We start from the raw sequence: 19,470 nt of genomic DNA, 5'->3' as shown, positions 1-19,470 counted from the left end.
ATCTCGAAGGGAGCCCTTGTCTGATGGGATGGCACGATGTGCGTACTCGTTAACTCACTTTGTCCCTGGAAACACACGCGCACACGCACACTGCAGACGCACACACACTCACACACTGCCAACACACATACATACACAAGCACACACACACGCACATACATACACAGACACACACACACCCAACACACACAACCCGTGCACACACACCATTCTCTTCTCCAAATCACCTGAGACCGTCTTTGAGAAGACTTAGACAGGGCCCCGCTTCGCAGAGTCGGCCATTTTGTTTCTTTTCTGTTTCTTGAATGAGCAGCAGACCTTCTGCTCTACTGTACATGTTTAAAAACCTGTCATTTGAGACAGTCATTGAATGAATAATTAATGTGAGGGAAGCTCTCTCTTTAGGCCTATGGGATGCTTGTAAAACACTGTGAGTCATGTGCGTGGCCCCCGGATTAGCACTGATATCCGCTAATGTGTGTGAGAGTCGGACTCCTCTTTTTTTGGCCGGCTCGCTCCGCTGCGTAAATTATCATTCCTGAGCCCGAGCCAGCGCTGGCAGCCAGCCCCTCCCGGCTCCACCGTCTGATAAAAACAGCATTTGCATCCGAGAGGGAACTGGCTTGGGAAGACAGCAAGCCTTTTGTTGTGCGGAAGCTAATATCGCTCTTAAACTTTCGTATTTAAAGGTCCTCGGAAGACGGTGCACATCGATTGGCGCACTTTGTGATTTACAGCATTGTCAGGCTTTCGCCTCCGTTTTTGTTTTGTTCTGTTTTGTTTTTTGGGGGTCGTTCAGGGGAAACGGGGGTGGGGATGGGGGACGATTTGGATTTCAAAAGTATTTGCCTGCATCATAAATTGGTGATGTCAGCTGTGTGTTCTAAAATTTCCATTTTTTTCCGCGGGGCTTTTTTGAGTGGAGAGATGAGGGCAAGGAGGGTTTGCCCCCTGACTCATACTGAGAGCTGTGAAGAGGATTTCGGGAAGAGCTCAGCAACTGCACAAAATGGCGGTGATGATGTGCTGGTGTGATCAGAGAGCCGTAGCCCTCCGTGGGGGTCAGAGGGACGGGACTCGACAGATCGGAAGACAATCGGGCTGTGGGCGGAACGCTCATGTTCTGCCGCAGAGGTGCATTGTGGGATCTCTTAATTTCCTAACAAACTAGAGAATTGACGAAGGCTGTCTGCAACATCCCGTTAACTCTGGAGGGTGAGGAGTGCACTGAGCCTGATTCTCCACCAGGGGGCTGTACAGAGCAGGCAGACCGCAGGCGCCCGGTCGGCCAGAGGGGTCAGTGTTGAGCGAATGACTGAAACCCTCCCTCCCTGGGTGACTGTTTCCTTTATGTCACCCTGTGAAGGCTTCAGAATTAGGACGCTGCATGTGTTCAGTTTATAAAAGCTTGGAACAATACTCTCTGGAACTTGACAATTCATTCCTGTCCACTGTGGGGGACCTGTGTCTCTGGTTTTAACCTCAAGAATCATATATTCTACTACAGTATACTGAAACCTATGCTATGAGGAACATTCAATAAAATTTTTATACATAATATTTTTTAAATGATTTTCGTCACAAAAGATTTTTGTCACTTGTATTATGCCAAAAAATTAAATACTTTTTTTTCAGCTGTATCTCATGAAGATATCACCCCTCGTTTTACATCGTCATCAGGAAAGTAGCTCTTAGTCAGCAGGTATCTGGCCCTGCATTGTTCGTCTGTAAAAACGTCCTAATTTGCTTCCACAAAGGAGCCTTCCTGTTCTCCACCCTATGGCAGTGCTTTACCCAAATCATGTAAATCTCTCCCTGCGTAATTACACTTACGTCACTGAGAGTCACCTCACTTGAGTTCATTTCTTTGGTTTTGCTTTTGTATGTACCAGGTGTTCTAAAGCTTGTCCTGCAGTTTCTTTACCAAAACCCCAAAATCCCAAACTCCAAACCCCAAAACCCCAAACATCGAAAAACCCAAAACCTCAAATGCAAAAAACCCCAAACCTAAATACCCCAAACCACAAACCCGAAACCAAAATCCTAACCCCCAAAATGGCTGCATTTCTCCCGCACTAGAGAAGAGACGGGCCGGCCATGTAGAAGAGGGATGGTGTGAGTGAGGAGGGAGCAGTACAGGGCCTTAGAAGGAGGTGTGGCTTAAGCGCACGGGGCTGTGGAGAGGGGGGAGGTGTGGGGGTTAAGCACACGGGGATGTGGAGAGGGGCTGAGTTCATGAAGGGAGGGGGAGGTGAGAGGAGGTGGGGGGAGGAGTGGGGGTTAAGCACACGGGGCTGTGGAGAGGGACTGAGTTCATGAAGGGAGGAGGAGGTGGGGGGAGGTGTGGGGGTTAAGCACACGGGGCTGTGGAGAGGGACTGAGTTCATGAAGGGAGGAGGAGGTGGGGGGAAGTGTGGGGGTTAAGCACATGGGGCAGTGGAGAGGGACTGAGTTCATGAAGGGAGGGGGAGGTGGGGGGAGGTGAGGGAGACTGGTGCCTTTAAAAAAAAAAACTACGTTGAAATGCGATTTAAAGCGTTTGATATTGAAGTGCGTATACTGAAGCATGTCATAATACCAGCTCGGGCCACATGAATACTGAAGGAACGTGCATGTAGTAACGTGTCAACACCTCCCTCTAGAGGAGGAAGCAGTGCGGCCTCAAAGTGACGGGGCCATGCCGATGTCTGTCTGTACAGGGTCTGTCTTCCTGGCAGCCAATGTTTTTTTGTTTTTTGAGAGCGAAAACCGCTTCTTCCTGAATTAAACTCTCATTTCCCTCCCCCACCGTACGCATCACATCCTGTCCTCTGCGGCTCCCTTGGCGGAGGTTTTTAAAAATAGGTAATTAAAAATGCATGAATGGAGTATGCGGGAGGAGAGAATGTTTGGAGAGTGACAGATGCGCTGAAATATCACTACGATTTATACAACATGTTAATTCCTTAGTTTTATCGTGCTGTTGAAAAAGCATACGGAATGTTTGACATAATATGCTGCTTTATTTAGCATTGTATTTATATAGCAAATGTATTCATTTATTGCGCTAGGCTATGTAAAATGGCTCTTGCAGATTTTAAAATGGCTGTCAACGGACAACGAGCTGGATGGTACAGTACTTACCTGCCACAGCTTGCTCAGTCTGGGGTGGGTTTTACGTGCAAAACGAACACGGCGCTTTTAAAACGGTGGATAATGAGGCTGTGTTTGATGTGTCTGGGAGGCGGTTCGATAAACACTCGGTGAAAATAAGACCTGCATCTGTCACGTTTTCCTTCGCTAAATGGGCCACGGCTACGCTACAGTCAGGGAACTGACGGCACCTATAGATTTTATCCAAGCAAATTTATTTTTCGCGGCTTATTTCTCCGAGGCTGTTTATTCGTAACACAAAGAAAAGAGGAAGAATGTACTAGAACGCTGACAACTGTTCTGAGGCTCTGAGTTGTACACGCTGAGTGAATTTTACTCTTAGTAGAATATCTTTGATAGGTAGTTGCATTTATATCGTGCTTTTCTCACACTCACTGTGCTTTACATTGACGAGGGGGGAAACTCCTCAACCAGTCCGAAGCCCAAAACATAAAGTGGCTCCTCTCAAATCCCAAGGGGTTGAGAAAATTGAGTAAGTTTAATTTATTTGGGTGTTAATAGGGGCTCAAAGCAATAGTACAGCAGTCATTTTGATTGGTTGAAAAAGTATAAGGTCAAGATTTTTTGGGATATTAGGGTAGTTACGCATGAGTGCCATTTGACACTCTTGGGTCTGAAAGGGCTAAGAGTTTAATGGTCACTGAGCTTTGTGCTGTGGTTCTCCTACAGATAGCCCACTGGAGTTTGGGAGTAGAGCACGTACTGGAGGTGTTTGTGGGAGTTGAGCACCTATTGGATGGGTTTGTGTGAGTTGAGCACCTATTGGACGGGTTTGTGGGAGTTGAGCTCCTATTGGACGGGTTTCTTGGAGTTGGGCACCTATTTGATGGGTTTGTGACAGTTTAGCACCTATTGGAGGGGTTTGTGTTGGGCGACTCGGCTGGATAATCCCCTCAACGCTTGGCTGTGGTCTTTTTGATCCCAGCCCCTGCCTGGACCAATCACGTTACTCCACCGTGTCCGTCTTCCCGGCTGTGGAAGAGGAGCTGTGATCTCCTTTCGTGAGAGAGATGGACAGCACACACTGCCCACTGTGCGAGACGCGGGCCGACACAACCAGAGAGGAGGGGGAGGGAGGGAGGGAGAAAGGAGAATAGCAGGAGAAAGAAAGAGGGATGGAGTGAATAAAGGGGCTGCAGGAATGGAGGATAGAGAGACGGGATAGAGGGAGAGATGGACGGAAAGAGGAGAGTGTGAGCAGTAGAGGGAAGTGGGATTGTCCCTGGTTACGATTAGCACTTAGTGGTATCGCTCTGCCATGTAATGTAATGTATTGTATATGCGCACAGGGCATTGGGTTGAAAGTACAGGATAAGAAGAGTAAAGAGGTTTTCCCTGTGAGGCGTACGGGAGTCTCCGTGCTACTCCCAGCCGTGTGTGAGATGAGCACACACACTCTCCGTGCTGCTCCCAGCCGTGTGTGAGATGAGCACACACACTCTCCGTGCTGCTCCCAGGCGTTAGATGAGCACACACACTCTCCGTGCTGCTCCCAGGCGTTAGATGAGCACACACACTCTCCGTGCTGCTCCCAGCCGTGTGTGAGATGAGCACACACACTCTCCGTGCTGCTCCCAGCCGTGTGTGAGATGAGCGCACACACTCTCCGTGCCGCTCCCAGCCGTGTGTGAGATGAGCACACACACTCTCCGTGCCCGGCCCACGTTCACAGCTGACGGCGCGCGCGGTTATCACCGAAAGCAAACAGCGTTTATCCAAACCCATTAACGCGGCGCTGCGAGCCCAAACAGCCGGTCTGCATTATTCATCACGCCACGCCACGCCGCGTTCTCACGCGGGCCTCCATAGGGCTCCCAGCTCTCCCGACTCCCGGCTCACACACTTATTCATCTATTTACTCGCTTATCTCTGCCTGCGTTTAGCCAGCAAACAATACATCATTTTACTGTTTTGGAGCGGCTCCTCGGAATGTATGCACGCGTTAGCAGCAGCTGAGTGTGATGATGAATGTGTTTGGGGGTTACCGTGGTGACGTGGTGGGGAGATGCGGGTGACCCCAGCGGGGCCTGGAGGGTTTCGGTGGTGGGGGCCGGGGCAGGACGTTTAATGGGTACGGAGTGTCCCGATCAGCGGAGACAGGCCTGGGGAGGGAGGTACGCGATATGGGACGACTGTGCGCACCCTGGCTCTTTAGAATACACTGATAACCTTCAGGGGCCTGTTTACTCCCACCCCCGCCCTCCACAGGGGCTGTCAGGGGAGCAGGTACCAAATCTCCAAATCTTGGAGACTCTCCAAGTTGTGTTTGTGCTCTCGCTGCAGCGGGGCGTTCTCTCCCCTGGTGCGAGCCGGGCCCGGTTGGGTTCACGCTCTCGGGTTTTAGGGGATTGTGGGAAGGAAAGGCCTCCGGTCACCGGTCACGGACACCGCCTCGCGAGCGGCCAGGACGAGGCAGGGAGACGGCGGGAGCCGTGTGGCGGTGTGGCGGGATTCAGGGCCGCTCATTTCCCTACGGCGTCTGCAGGCCGACGCCGGGGTGTTTGCGTCTCGGTGAAGCCCAGGCATGGATGCACCACTGCCTGGCAGAGGACGTGCCAACGAGACGCGTATTTGAATAACGCTTCACGCTGCCTTTGTTGTCATGGTCGCCAGCCGGCCAGGGTGGGGTCAAACCAGGACTTCTCATAAAGAAATAAGCCCCCACCGCTTTGGATACAACCACACTGCTGACCCTGTCTGACCCGCCCAAGCACTCCTAGATCTAGTGGTTTATGCTGTGACAACTGTGCGTTTGTGTGTCTATGTGTATATGTGTGTATGTGTGTGTTAGCACGTGTGTGTGCGTGTGTGTGTGTATGTGTGTGCACTGGTGTGCGCCTGTGCACGCATGTGTGTATGCGCGCATGTGTGTGTGCGTATATGTGTGTGTGTGTGTGTATGCCTACTTAGCATGTGTTTTTGTCTTGCCGTTGGGCGCTCCGGTGGGAATGATGGGTCGCACAGGGACGCTGGGGTCCCACAGGGACGCTGGGGTTCCACAGGGACGCTCGGGTCCCAGGACAGTTCATTAGCTATGGAGGGTGAGACTGCAGCTGCTGGGGAGGTTAGCTAACCCAACAGTGCCCCCTGTGTGGCCTTCGGTGGTACTGAACCTGCCCCAGTACCTCACCCTGGTCCACCCCTTTCCATTGGCCTTAGCCCTGTGCTTTACAGATATGGATGTGTGTTGAACCCATTACCAATCATGCTGGGATTGACTGGAAGGGGGTAGTGGTTGTTGTATAATTGTTAGCAGTTCCTATAATTGCTTTTGAGTTTGGGTTCATGGACCCCCCCGGCACTGTTGGGGGTCCTTAGCCAGCTGGGACATTCACAGATAAAATGCCCCAGCCCAGGATGGGAATCTCCAACCCCCCCACGCGCCCCCAATACACAATCTTTATAGAACATCTTTATAAACCATATAAGCCTTTGTGGGGGTCCCTGAATCAGAAAAGGGAGTCTATAGTATATTGTGTATGGGTCTGTGTTGTGGTTCCAGGTGAAGACATCTACATCAGCCTGTATGGAGGTGCCACGGATGTCAACGTCCGGCTGGAAAGGAACTCTGTCATCGTGGAGCGCACCTACATCACTATGGCCAATCAGCGCACTGTCGCCATAGTGAACCGCAGTGATGTCATCGTCCACTACCAGTGGAAGAGCCAGGCCACCGAGGAGGAGGAGTCACAACAGAAACTGAGGTGGGTGGGGAGGGCGTGGTTTGTCGTCACAGAGCCCAAACTTAGCTTCACTACATTGTTTCAAGTTTTGGCTGTGATGTGTTCGTAGAAAAAATCGGAAAGAGCTCCACCAATCAAAGACCGTGTTGCGAACCAATCAAACAGCGTTGATGATGATTGGTGGATGCTCTCTGGCTACTCCAGAGTATCCAGCAGTCCCTGTTGTCGTTGTTCGATTGGTTGTTACCAACGTGTGCAGTGGTTGGTGGAGCTTTTTTTTTTCTACAATCAAGGTGGGTCAATTTGGTTTATTCCTGTATTATTCTCCCTGAAGCAAACGGGTGTTTCCTGCAGGGTATACTGCTATTGTAGGGGAGGCTAGAAAGAGCAGGGAGCTGCAGGGTGGGTTAAAGCGGTCCTAAAATGGCCGGAGACCTCCAGGAGAGTGGAGAGGAATCAGCAGCCTGTCAGGCCCCACTCCGGAGCAGCGTCAGACGCCCGTTAATCGCTCGCAGGCGGACGTGTTGGTGGGACGCGCCCGGTTTTCGGGGGGCTGCCGTGACCACCCCACCCCTGTGTTCCTGTTCCTCTCCAGCTGGCCCGTCTCTCCCCTGGCAGGGTCACCCAAAATTCAGTTCCATTTCATCTCGTCTCGGTCCTGGTGTGGCTGAAAATGTGTTTATGCTGCAGGTGGATGAAAATATGTAGCAGCAGACAGCTTTTTTCAGCGTTTCTATTATTTTTTATAACTAACCAATTCGGCTGACTGAATATAGATGTGTTTTGGTAAGCTTTTTTTCTTTTGATGTCAAATTCAAATTAAAATTGACTTTTTTATTGTTTTTTGTCAAAGCAGCTTTGGGTAAATGTTGTTTACTCTCATTTTCTCTCTCCTTCGCCATCTTTCCCCCTTTTCTTGGTTTACCTCTCCTCTCTCCCCCCTCCCCCCCCCCCCCCTTCCCCCTCTGCCTCCCTTTCCCTCCCCTCTCTCCCCCTCCTTCCCCCCTATCCCTCCGTCCCTCTCCCTCCTGTCCCAGGATGCACTCTCAGCTGCAGCAGGAGGAGGAGGGGGAGATGGAGCAGTTCCTGTGGGAGTGTGGTGCTGACCCCACCCTGCGGGACCGCCTCTCCCTGCTCTCCAGAACCTTCCAGGAGCGCCGGCGCCAGCTGCAGGACGACACACCGCCGTTCAGCCACGCCCACATCTCCCTCGACCCTGCGGTACGCACACACACACACACACACTCACACACACACACACACACTCACACACACTCACACTCACACACTCACACACACTCACACTCACACACACACACACACACACTCACACACACACACACTCACTCACACACACACACACACACACACAAATACACACACACACACACGCACGCATGCTCGTGTAAACACACGTACACACACACACGCACGCATGCTCGTGTAAACACACGTACACACACACACGCACAAGCACATGTGCACATACACACACACGCATGCACACACCCACACACACACATGCACACACACACGCGCGCTCGTACAAGCACACGCACGCACGCACACACTCAAACACACGCGCACACGCACGCTCGTGCAAGCACACACATTCAAAGTCAAGTTTGCAAGTGAAGTTTTAGTATGATTTGGAGCCAGAGACTGCACAGTAGGGAAGACCATGCAGCTCCTCCACTAAGCATGTGAGACAGAATCATGTAATCTGTCCCTGATTCGTCCAGAAAGTATTGCTGTATTGTCCTAATAACACAATAACTGAAAGAAAATCAGTACTTGGGGAGGCATTCAATGGAATGAAAAACATTGATTGCGACTACATTTTCTTGTGGGAAAAAATTATTGACTTTGCATTTTGACCGCAATTGTGCCATTGACTTTAGTGGTGCTAGTGAGCACCGTCTCTCAGCATGACCAGGAAATGAGCTTCAAAAAAGGTTTTGGCTGCTTGGCTAAGACCAGTGAGTATCTGGTGCCAGTGGGAGTCTCAGACCAGGGGGATAGACCTTCTTAGCTCTAAAACCAAGGCCCTGTCCAGCTACGCCGCTACCCCCCCCCCCCCAGAGAAGAGGTCCCTCTGAGCCTTTCCTTACAGAAGTGCAACATACTTTACATTTTAGGCTTTTAGCAGAGCACTCCTCTCCTGACCGACTCAGACATGGCACTGTTGTATTTCTCAGACTAAGTGGCATGGCTTCCTTTTAGCAACTGCGCGAGTGAGAGAGCGATTCTGACTGTACTGCTCCACACATTCTCCATTCTCACAGCCATCGAAAAAGACAAGGAGATCCGTTAAAATGAGAACAAAATCTCCTTATTAAACAACAACAAAAATATTCTTCTACAAATTTCAAGGTACAATAGGTATGATTTTTGTGTTAAAACATTGTTACCATTGTAAATCCCTTCCTATCATTGAAAAAGGCTCACTGACATGTTGACTCACCCTCTGCCTGTGTTTATAGTCCTTAAATTCGGGTTTGACAGTGTTGTGGTTTGACAGTGTTTGTTGCTGCTATTCCTCTCTTGACCATTAGAAATGACCTATTGTACCTTTAAACAAATGAATACATGAAATACTGAGTGTGTCAGTTAAGGTGAGTTAGGTAAAAAAAACAATTTAAAAAATTGTACTGTTCCCCTGTCTAGCAGGGCCTCCGAACCAACCTCACTTCCCCCGTGATATCCTGTCTGCTGGCTGCAGTACACAGAAAGTGCAGCAGGGTTCAAGACTAACACAAACACATACATATGGCAATATGACTCTTACACTAAAGCCTGTTTTATACTTCTGCGCAGTACATGCTAAAATGGGTCTATGGCAGTGTTGTGGCCGTATGTGAAGGTTTCAGACCACATCTGTATAGATGTTGCCTTCCTCCCAAAGATTTTTAAAGGCGACTAGTTTGCAACAGCTGCCTGCATCGCAACACAGATAATGGTTGGTTGTCAGGAGATGTGAGGTGGTATAATGGTCACTCGTGTGGCGCTAGTTATCTTCCTGTCGCGAGTTTTAAGCAGCAAGTATGGAGCGATTTGATTGGAGACTCGCTGAATTGGCTTTTGTAAGTGGCTGTGGGTAATAGTGTGTGCTCAGTGATTATGATGTAATCATGATGTAATACATCAGAGACACAGCAGACCGGCCTGTGACTAATGGCTTTAACCTTAAGGCAGTTTAAGGGTGAGCGGTTCAGGACAGGGGCTGTAAATCTCAGCTTTATTGTCTGTTTCAGGTACATCCCCACTGTCATGTCCTTCAGGAAGGTAGTAGTGCTGAATTGCTTTGGGAGCACATCCCAGCTTTGTGATTGGATGGCAGGCAGACACTCTGGGCTCTGGGAGTTGCTGGTCTGAGTTAAAAAATGACAAACATGTCAACATGGCGGAGAATGAGGATGGCGTTTAAGCCATCAGGCTTCTCTGTAGGTCTGCCAGCGGTGAAGTGAAGCTGCCCATGCCGGCTCGTGTGTCCCAAAATCCCCCTCTCCCCTCCGTGACCCCCGGTCCCTGATTTGTGCCGGTGCTTTGGGTGGAGTGACAGTGACGGATTGACGCTGCCGGTTAATTCGGCCGATGCCGAAAAGGCGAGATCAGCACATCCCGCCCCTGCCCCGGATGAAATAAAGCAGTGCCCTCCCGTGCCCCCCAGCCTCACAGCGCAGGATGGGACAGTGATGTCTGCGTTTAAATCTCTCCCCGGACAGCCACGGCTCCACTTCATGCAGGGCCTTTTCCTGTTTTCAGAAACCTTTCTTTCCCCTTTTACCATGATATTGTAGAAAATATATGAGTATTAAGTATAAAGACACACAGTCCTCATAAAGACACACAGTCCTCATAAACACACACAGTCCTCACAGAAACACACAGTCGTCACAGAAACACACAGTCGTCACAGAAACACACAGTCCTCATAAACACACACAGGAGCAACATTAGCTCAGGAGGTAGAGCGGTCGTCTGGGTTCCCTGTCCAGTTTTCGAACTACAACAACATGTAGAATGATGGCCTCTTATAGGTTTCTTAAGGTAAACTTATATACTTGTAAAAGAGAACTTTGCTCTCAGATGGCCTCTCCCTGTTTTAATAAAGGATTTTTAAAAGGTGTGATACAGTAGTCATGTGGGGCTGTCTCCTGTCCTTCTCACAGGAAGGGGATATCTGGCCCAACAGTTCAGCTGAGGTCAACATCATCTTCAAACCGACCGAAGCCAGGATGTACCATCTGACCGTGTACTGTGACATCACAGGTAAAAAACACAATGATAATACTGATTGTGCTTATTTAATGCCTTCCATCGCTTGATTCCATAGTATTTTAGATGTGGGAACCTCATCTCAATCACTATTAATGTGCAGAATCCCATCCGAATGAATCAGAAGGCTTGTCAATACAGGAGACGGAGACTATATTATGACAGGACAGGGGAAAGCTGTTGTGTACTTTGACTTCACAGACTGTAATGTGACCTCACTGTTAAAGGACACTGAAAGATTATGGATACAAACATATTTTCGGCAAATAAATAATTAAATCTCATCATTGTACTGTACAGTGGACAAAAGGTCTCTTTGTCCTCATTCTCGGAGTAACTTGAGCAGTTTCTAGTGCCTGTCTATGAATATACAGCTTTCCCTTTTCTTTATAAATGATAATTCACTTGTAAGAATGGCAAATTATAATACCTTACCTACCACTTCAAGGAAAAAAGAACAAAGTGCTGGTAATATTCAAACATCCTGCTCTCCGTATCCCTGATTTCCATGTATTTAAATATCGGCTGGAGTTCCACAAGCAGGTGGCAATCCCAACGGAAAAAAACAAACAAAAAAAACAAAACAAAACACGAAAGGCCATTTTTATTTTGGTCCGGCGTGTGTTTGTGTGGTATATCGTGGGAGATAAGCGCAGGTTTCGCTTGTGTTGCTCAGAAAGGCTTTGTGGTTGCCTCGGCGTGCACAGAAGCTGAAAGCTGGTTTGCTTCCCTCTCTGGCTGGGTCATACAGGCGGCTCTTGTTGCTTTAGAATGGAACAGACTGTTAAAGAGCTGGAAAGCAGACGCCTGGCCCTGACTCCGCGGCCTTGTCGCTGCTCCGTAGTTGGAGCCCGGCCATCGCAAGCCTCAGGGAGATAAATTATTGCTACAGTGGGTCACGGTTCTGGTCCAGGTTAGCGGTCCCTCATTAAACGGTACCGGAGCTGATATCTGGTCCAGTTAATTACAGCAGACCTCGACCTGTCTGCTGCTCTTCGTGTACGGCATTGGACAGGGAGTGTCTGACTCCCTTCCACAGGGCCAGTGTTTGATATAGTGTGAATTAAGACCAGATCCTCCAGATATGCTCTTGCCTAGTTAACCAAAGCATTTTTATTGTGTGAAAATGATCCCTTTGCGGAAGATTGGGTGATTCTGCAGTGGTACAAGCAAGCACCTGTACCCCCTTCCCCCCTAAATATGTACTGCTTTGAGATGACAGAACTGGAATGTTTGTGTTGGCAAAGCAACATTTCCCACCAGCCATAAAGCCGAGTTCAGACCAAAGATTTGTGGTGCGATGAAACCGTTGCAGAGAGGAGTTGCTGCAGTATGACCAACCTGTCTCAAAATGTCCCTCACAAACCACATTTCCCACATGTCTTAGAAGACCTGTATCCCTCATGAACTACATTTCCCACAAGCTTAGAAGGCAAGTATCCATAGCAAACCACATTTCCCACAGGCCTTAGAAGGCCTGTATCCCTCACAAACCACATTTCCCACAAGCCTTAGAAGACCTGTATCCCTCACAAACCACATTACCCACAAGCCTTAGAAGACCTGTATCCCTCACAAACCACTTTTCCCACAAGCCTTAGAAGACCTGTATCCCTCACAAACCACATTTCCCACAAGCCTTAGAAGACCTGTATCCCTCACAAACCACATTTCCCACAAGCCTTAGAAGGCCTGTACAAACTCCATTTCATAGAGCCATAAGCCATAGAGCCATAAGCCATAAGGTTCCATGAAAAGCAGAGCCTGTATCCCTCACAAACTACATTTCCCACAAGCTTTAGAGCTTCATAGAGCCACAAGGTTCAGGAGTCACTACATGGTCTATGTTTTATGTGTGCACATGTTTACATGTCTGTGTGTTTAAATTCATGTATGTGCAAAAATTGTGTGTGTGTTTGTATGCGTTCTATGTACAAGTTTCTGTGTATGTGGGGGTTAGTGGAGGTAGTTTAACAGTGCCCCCCCCCCCCCTCTCTCTCTCTCTCCTTCTCTCTCTCTCTCTCAGGACGAGAGTCTCGATTGCCCTTGCGCATAAAAGGAGAGGGAATCGGCCCGAAGCTGCAGTTTAACTTCCAGCTGCTGGACATGGGCAACATCTTCATCAACTCCAGCCACACCTATGAGGTACCCAGCAGGGCTGAGTCCAGGGCTCTTAACGTCCTGCAGCGTCCAGCGACCAAACTGGAAATCCCGTGAAAAAGCAGTGGAGGTTCTCAGCCTGTCTGCTCTGACATCCCACGGCAATAACATTTTAGACTCCTGTTATGATATAGCACAATGCAAAAACACTAAATTATGAGTTACTGTAGTGGGCAGATGGACACCATTTGACATCTGAAAAGTTTGAATGAGTTTATTTTTCTGGTGTGGGGTAACAGTTGGGGGTAACTGTTGGGGGTAAGGGTGAACTCACTGGGGGGGGGAGTGAGGGGTAACAATGAGCTCACTGGGGTAACAGCTTAAAGCAGGTTTTGCCTGCAGTGCTGAAGCCGGATGAGAGGTCATGGTTAGAGGGGACCTGAATGAGAACGTGTTCATCTCCCCAGCCTTGGCCCATCTTTACCTGCAGATACACTGAAAGCAAAAAAAAAAAAGAAAAGAAAAACACAGAACAGCACAGAAAAAAAGAGTAAGAGAAGAAGAGAAAGCAATCCCCAGCGCGCGTGGAGGACTAACGGGCCGGATGATCGGCCTGACCCCGGAGCGAAGGCGCTTTATCGAGCGCGCTCAGACGGGCGCTGTGATTAATGGAGCCGCGCTCCGGGGCGCTTAATTAACGCCCCGCTCCGAGACGAGTGCTCCGATACCGCCGGGTCGACCGCTGACCGTCCGCCCGGTGACATCCCCTGACAGCGCGGATACGGGAGCACTAGATCAGCCGGGCTGCGCGCGTCTCAGCGCCCTCCGGCACGTGTTAAAGGTACAATAGGTCATTTCGGACTTCTAACGGTCAAGAGAGGAATAGCACCTTCAAACCACAACACTGTTTATCCCTCCCCCTTCTCTGTAAACGCGCTGACGTTGAAACGCCATTGGCTGTGGCAATTAGAACCAATTTTCAACCAATGAGATTTAATTATTTTACAGTTACACAATGTTTTGGTGTTGGGCCGTCAACTGAATATTCTGAAACCTGAATTTAAGGACAATAAACACAGGCAGAGGGCGAGACAGTGAGCCTTTTTCAATGATAGGAAGGGATAGGAAGTGGTCTTGTTACAATGTTTTAACACAAAAATCTGACCTATTGTACCTTTAATGGCTATGTGCTGCAGAGGGGTAGTTTTCAACCCCAGCCCCCAGTCCTGAAGGACCTGCTTTAGCTGCAGCCAATATCTCCGTCCATTACAGCTGCTGAAAACCGGTGGTGAAACGTTCTCCTGGAATATTTTTACGTAGCGACAGATTTGGCTCATTTGATGTTGTCTGTGTATGAAGTCTTCTTTCTTCCACGGACGGTTTTAGTGTCAGCGACCGGATCGATGTGGTGTTATTAACTGCCTCCGGTGTAATGTGGCTGTAAGAGTGCGAATGCCTCCACAGGCTTTAAATTACATTGAAAATGAAGAAATGAATGAAGAACAATGAACTGAAACCCTGGGATGTTTGAGAGCCCCTTCTGCACGCCCACCAAATCACTTAGCGCAGTTCTGTATTATGATAATAAACCCCAATTAATTAACCTCAAGACTTTGCAACCTCCAGAGGCCTTCACCTAGACTTATAGCCATCCAGGCCCCCCCTGGTTTGTTATATAATTATTATTATTTTTTAAACAATACTGTGTGAGACCGAGGAGTGGGGGGGGCTCAGATTGCCATGATGGACCGATGACATCTGAGAGGGGGGCGGGTATTGGACTCCCTACATGACCTCTGCACACCCCCCGGGTGTAACCAAAACAAATTTTAAAACCAAAATGAGAACTGTCAGTCAAAAACATTATTGTAACCTGGAATAAAATGAATAAGCACGCCGATCCAAAAGGCTAAAACCCGTTCAGCAAACACAGTGATGAAACACAGCTGGCTGTGATGGTGGAGCACTGTGCACTGGAGCGCAGTGTGGGGCGATTGAGAGAACTGGGCTTAGAGACAGCTGTGCTGTGTTTCCAGACGAGGACACATTGCGTTTATAGTGTTTATGCACGATTCTGACTGAAGCACCATCAGAGAGCATGAGGGGAGAGCAAACTGGCCGTATTTATACCCTGCCAGACTGCAGTCATCCCAGGGCTCAGGTGCCAGAGGCCTGCCAGAGATCCAACCGGACATAACTTCTTGTTCAAGCTGCTTTCCATTTACTGGAAGTGTATTCATATTTACTATTTACTATTTAGCTTTACTGTTTACTATTTAGCTTGCCTATTTAGCTTTTAGGCAAACCAAGCAGTGGGTACAATTAGGGTTAGCTTGCTGGGCTGAATGGCCTGTTACAATGTTGCAATGTTCGCCCTTACAATGTTATTTCTCGCTTCATGCCGCAGACTCAGAAGTTCCACTCTTCCAGCTGTTCTAAAGCCCACTGGTATCTGGGAACTTCTGTAAATCTGTAAAATACCCTCCTTCCCACACAAAGGCTGTCTGGGCCAATCAGAAAGTCACAACAACAGAAAGCTCCGGAAAGGCAGCGGTCCCCTTTGACGTCATAAGAACCTTCGGGTTCTCCAGCTCCATGGCAACAGAATTTTTAAAAATCAGATAGAGATCAAAATCGAAGCAGCGAAGTCCAGTGTCAGTCCGCGGCCCTCTGACAAATCCCTTTTAATAAAAGAGAAATGAGGTGGAGGAGAGGAGAGGAGAACCGGAGCCCCTGAACGCGCTTTCATCCGTTCATCGCTGGCACTTCGACGTCTCCTAATCTACCTCAGATGGCCGTAATCTTCCTTCCCACGACACCCCTGTTTCCGTTGAATAATTAAAGCTCGATTATAGCTACGTGCGGCGCGTCTTTAAAAAGCCGGCGTCTGCCGTTGTTTGTGTCTGAGCCGGAGGGCCGGCTGTCGGGGAGCGCGGGTAGAGCCGGGGGCGGTGGTGATGACGCACGCTGTGCAGGGGGACGCTGGTCTCGTGAGGCGCTAAGGCCACGCCCGGTTCAGCCCGCCGGGGCCAGGCAGGTCTGGGGAAGGCCTGTAATGGGGAGGCCGTATATGAAGGTCGGGCAGCTCGCAGGCTTTTAGGATTACATTTCAAACGGCTATTCCCTGGGTCTGCTCTTATCCTGTAATCCTTCTTTTCCCCCTTTCTCTCTTTCTCTCTCTTTCGTAATCGACTGGTAACAAAATGCCTTTGGCAGGAAAATGTTTCTCTCGATATGGCCGAAGTATAAGGCGATATATTTGAACAAGAACGCAGATGAGTGATCAGAAATTGATGTACAAGACATATGTACGTGCTTTTTATATTATACATATAATATGTGTGTATATACTATATCTCTCTCTGCCTCTTTCCCTCTCTCTCTCTCTCAGATTTCCAGAATGCTTTTTTGGTATAAAATACAGATATTGAGGAAAAAAACCCAGATATCTTTCTCTATTTCTGTCTGTCTCTCTCCATCTCTCTCTCTCCTTCTCCCCCCTCTCTCTCTCCCCCTCTCTCTCCCCTCTCTCTCCCTCCCTCTCTTTCTCCTCCCTCTCTCTCCCCCTCTCTCTCCCTCCCTCTATCCATCTCTCCCCCTCTCTCCCCCTTTCTCTTCCCCTCTCTCTCTCCCTCTCTCCCTCGGTCTCTGTAGTTTCTGGATGAGGTAAAGAGCTGCAGGCTGGTAGCAGCTGTGTCTGTGGTGTGTGTGTGTGTGTGTGTGGTGTGTGTGTGTGTGTGTGTGTGTGTGGTGTGTCTGTGGTGTGTGTGTTGCGTCCTGATGAAAGCTCTGCTGTAGGAGGAGAATGAAGCCTGACTTCAGTGTGTCCCAGTTGCTGATGAAGAGATTACCATGAGGAACACACTCACACACACACACACACACACACACACAATCTCACACATTAACACACATTAACACACACATACACACAAACACACACACACACAGACACACACTCTCACACACTGTCCTTCCTGAGCGTCCCCTCTCTCTCCCCAGGTGCTTCTGTCCAATAAGGGTCTGATCGATGCCCCGTTCCGCCTGGTGCCCCCAAACTCAGCCCTGGGGCGGTGCTTCAGTTTCAGCCCCAGTGAGGGGGCGGTGCCCCCCGGGGCCTGCCACTCCATGGAGGTCTCCTTCTGCTGCCGCACCCTGGCCGTCTTCACCGAAGAGTTCCTCTTCTCTGTGGAGGGAAACCCTCAGCCTGTGTCCCTCATCTTCAGGTACCCCCTCACCCTCACCCCCTCACCCTCTCACCTACCCCCCTCACCCCCTCACCCTCTCACCTACCACCTCACCCTCACCCCCTCACCCCCTCACCCTCTCACCTACCCCCTCACCCTCTCATCCTCACCCCCTTACCCTCTCACCCTCATCCTGTCACCTACCCCCCTCTCCCTCTCACCTACCCCCTCATCTACCTACTCCCCCTGCCATGTGCCCCCTCACCCTGTAATGTGCCCCCTCACCCTGTCACTCAGCTCTGTCCCTCTATCCCCCGCTGCCCTGCCCCGCCCCGCCCGTCTCGGAGCCCCAGTTTTGGGGCTTGTGTCTGAACCCTCCTGATCTCCCACAGTGGGCGCGTGATGGGACCCACGTTCCACTTCAGCGTTCCCCGGCTAGACTTCGGCGACGTGGCCTTTGGTGAGTGCCACTTTTGTGGATCATCTCCTGTATTATTCTCCTCCTAACAGCCGCGGGTACGTGTCTGACCTTTTGTGAATAGCAGTTTTACACCAGTCAGAGTTTTTAATGCTGCTCAGAGTCACCTCTTGTCTCACAAGTAGATCACCAGCTGCATTAAGAATTGTCCGCCTTATCAGATGACTCATTTTGTAACAGAAAAGTTATCTTGTGCTTTATAGAGTGAAGTACATGAGCACTATTTTGCTCTTAGAATATGACATGGGCAGTGGAAAAAAAACAACAGCTCAAGGGGTTAAATACTTAATAGTATTTTCAATGAATGCCTTTGGGCACCCAGACGATACTCTTATCAGCGCAACAGTGTGGCTGCTGTTACTGCTCTTACGGTTCATCCCTACCCATGATTCCCTGCTGCTTGCTTCTTGTCAGGGGTAATAAATTAGGGATGGCAATTTAGAAACTGTCATAGAAACCGGAGAGTTCCAATGCTAACTATCGGATGCCTTCTGACAACAGTATACTCCATTTAGTGATAGAAACCACAGAATATAGTTACATTACATAAGTTATTTAGCTGACGCTTTTATCCAACGTGACTTACAGTTAATTAGACTAAGCAGGGGACAATCCCCCTGGAGCAATGTGGGGTTAGGCCCAACAGCTGCATTGATGTTATTGTGGCTACACTGGGGCTTTAACCACCAACCTTCCAGGTCCCAGTCAAGCACCTTAAGGACTAGGCCATAGGCTGCCCTACAGTCAGAAAGTCTCCACCAATCACTGCTGGAGTAGTTCTGTATCTCATTATCTATATGATTTGCGGAGCAACTCTCTGGTTTCAATCCCTAGTTATTCATTCCTGCTTTCTTATTTCCCAGGATTCCCCCAAACACTGACCTGCTGCCTGAACAACACCTCTCTGGTGCCGCTGACCTTTGGCCTGCGTATCCTTGGCGACGGAGCGGGCCCCCCCAGCGTGGCCAGTGTGGAGCAGGTGTCGGACCTGAACCGCACAGAGTGGGGGGGCGGCGGTGCCCGCTCAGACCGCCCTGTGGAGTTCAGCATCGCCCCCAGCTCTGGGAGCCTGCGTGCTCAGGGGGTGCTCGACGTCCAGGTGGGCTTCATCTCTTTATCACAAATACAGTGACAGTGGAGGTACATTTTAGTTGTTTTAGGATCAACTTTCCCGAATGTACCCTGAAAGTACAGCAATGTTCTCTTTGCGTACAAATGAGTACATTTTCCAAGCAAAAAGGGTACAAATTAATTCTGTATTGCTGGCTAGGGGTGCAATTTTATGTGCCTATAGGGTACTGCCCCATGCGACAAGCATTTCTACATATTTAGGACTTTTCTTACCTTTATTTCTGGGAGTGCACTAATCTTGTCACTCACACTGATCCTGGATCAGTTAACTCCAGTAGTAAACAGTCATGAGTGCGGCCACACATTGTTTCAAGCCAGTCTGTGCAAAACCTGACCAGGTTGACTTTAATCTTCGTTAAGTCTGCAGAGAGATCTGTTTTGCTAAGAAATGAATGGTTAGTTATTTTAATGATGTATTGTCTTGTGTCTGTGCAGAATGCAGTTTGAGGTTATTATTTGA

The 19,470-nt window shown here is 49.3% G+C and overlaps 1 protein-coding gene across 1 annotated transcript in view; it reads left to right on the top strand.

The window, feature by feature from the left end:
- Positions 1 to 19,470, top strand: part of hydin (HYDIN axonemal central pair apparatus protein) — a 161,187-nt gene that overhangs the window by 36,786 nt on the left and 104,931 nt on the right. The window contains exons 8-14 of the mRNA XM_061246932.1: positions 6,656 to 6,857; positions 7,874 to 8,057; positions 11,009 to 11,108; positions 13,141 to 13,259; positions 17,217 to 17,440; positions 17,794 to 17,861; positions 18,743 to 18,978. Coding sequence (XP_061102916.1) covers positions 6,656 to 6,857; positions 7,874 to 8,057; positions 11,009 to 11,108; positions 13,141 to 13,259; positions 17,217 to 17,440; positions 17,794 to 17,861; positions 18,743 to 18,978 — 1,133 coding nt within the window. The remainder of the gene's footprint in view (positions 1 to 6,655; positions 6,858 to 7,873; positions 8,058 to 11,008; positions 11,109 to 13,140; positions 13,260 to 17,216; positions 17,441 to 17,793; positions 17,862 to 18,742; positions 18,979 to 19,470) is intronic.

This window comes from Conger conger, chromosome 6 (genome assembly GCF_963514075.1).
Source record: "Conger conger chromosome 6, fConCon1.1, whole genome shotgun sequence".
Classification (NCBI taxonomy): domain Eukaryota; kingdom Metazoa; phylum Chordata; class Actinopteri; order Anguilliformes; family Congridae; genus Conger; species Conger conger.
The sequence above is the reverse complement of the archived record's forward strand: the minus strand, read 5'-3'. Positions and strand labels throughout refer to the sequence as shown.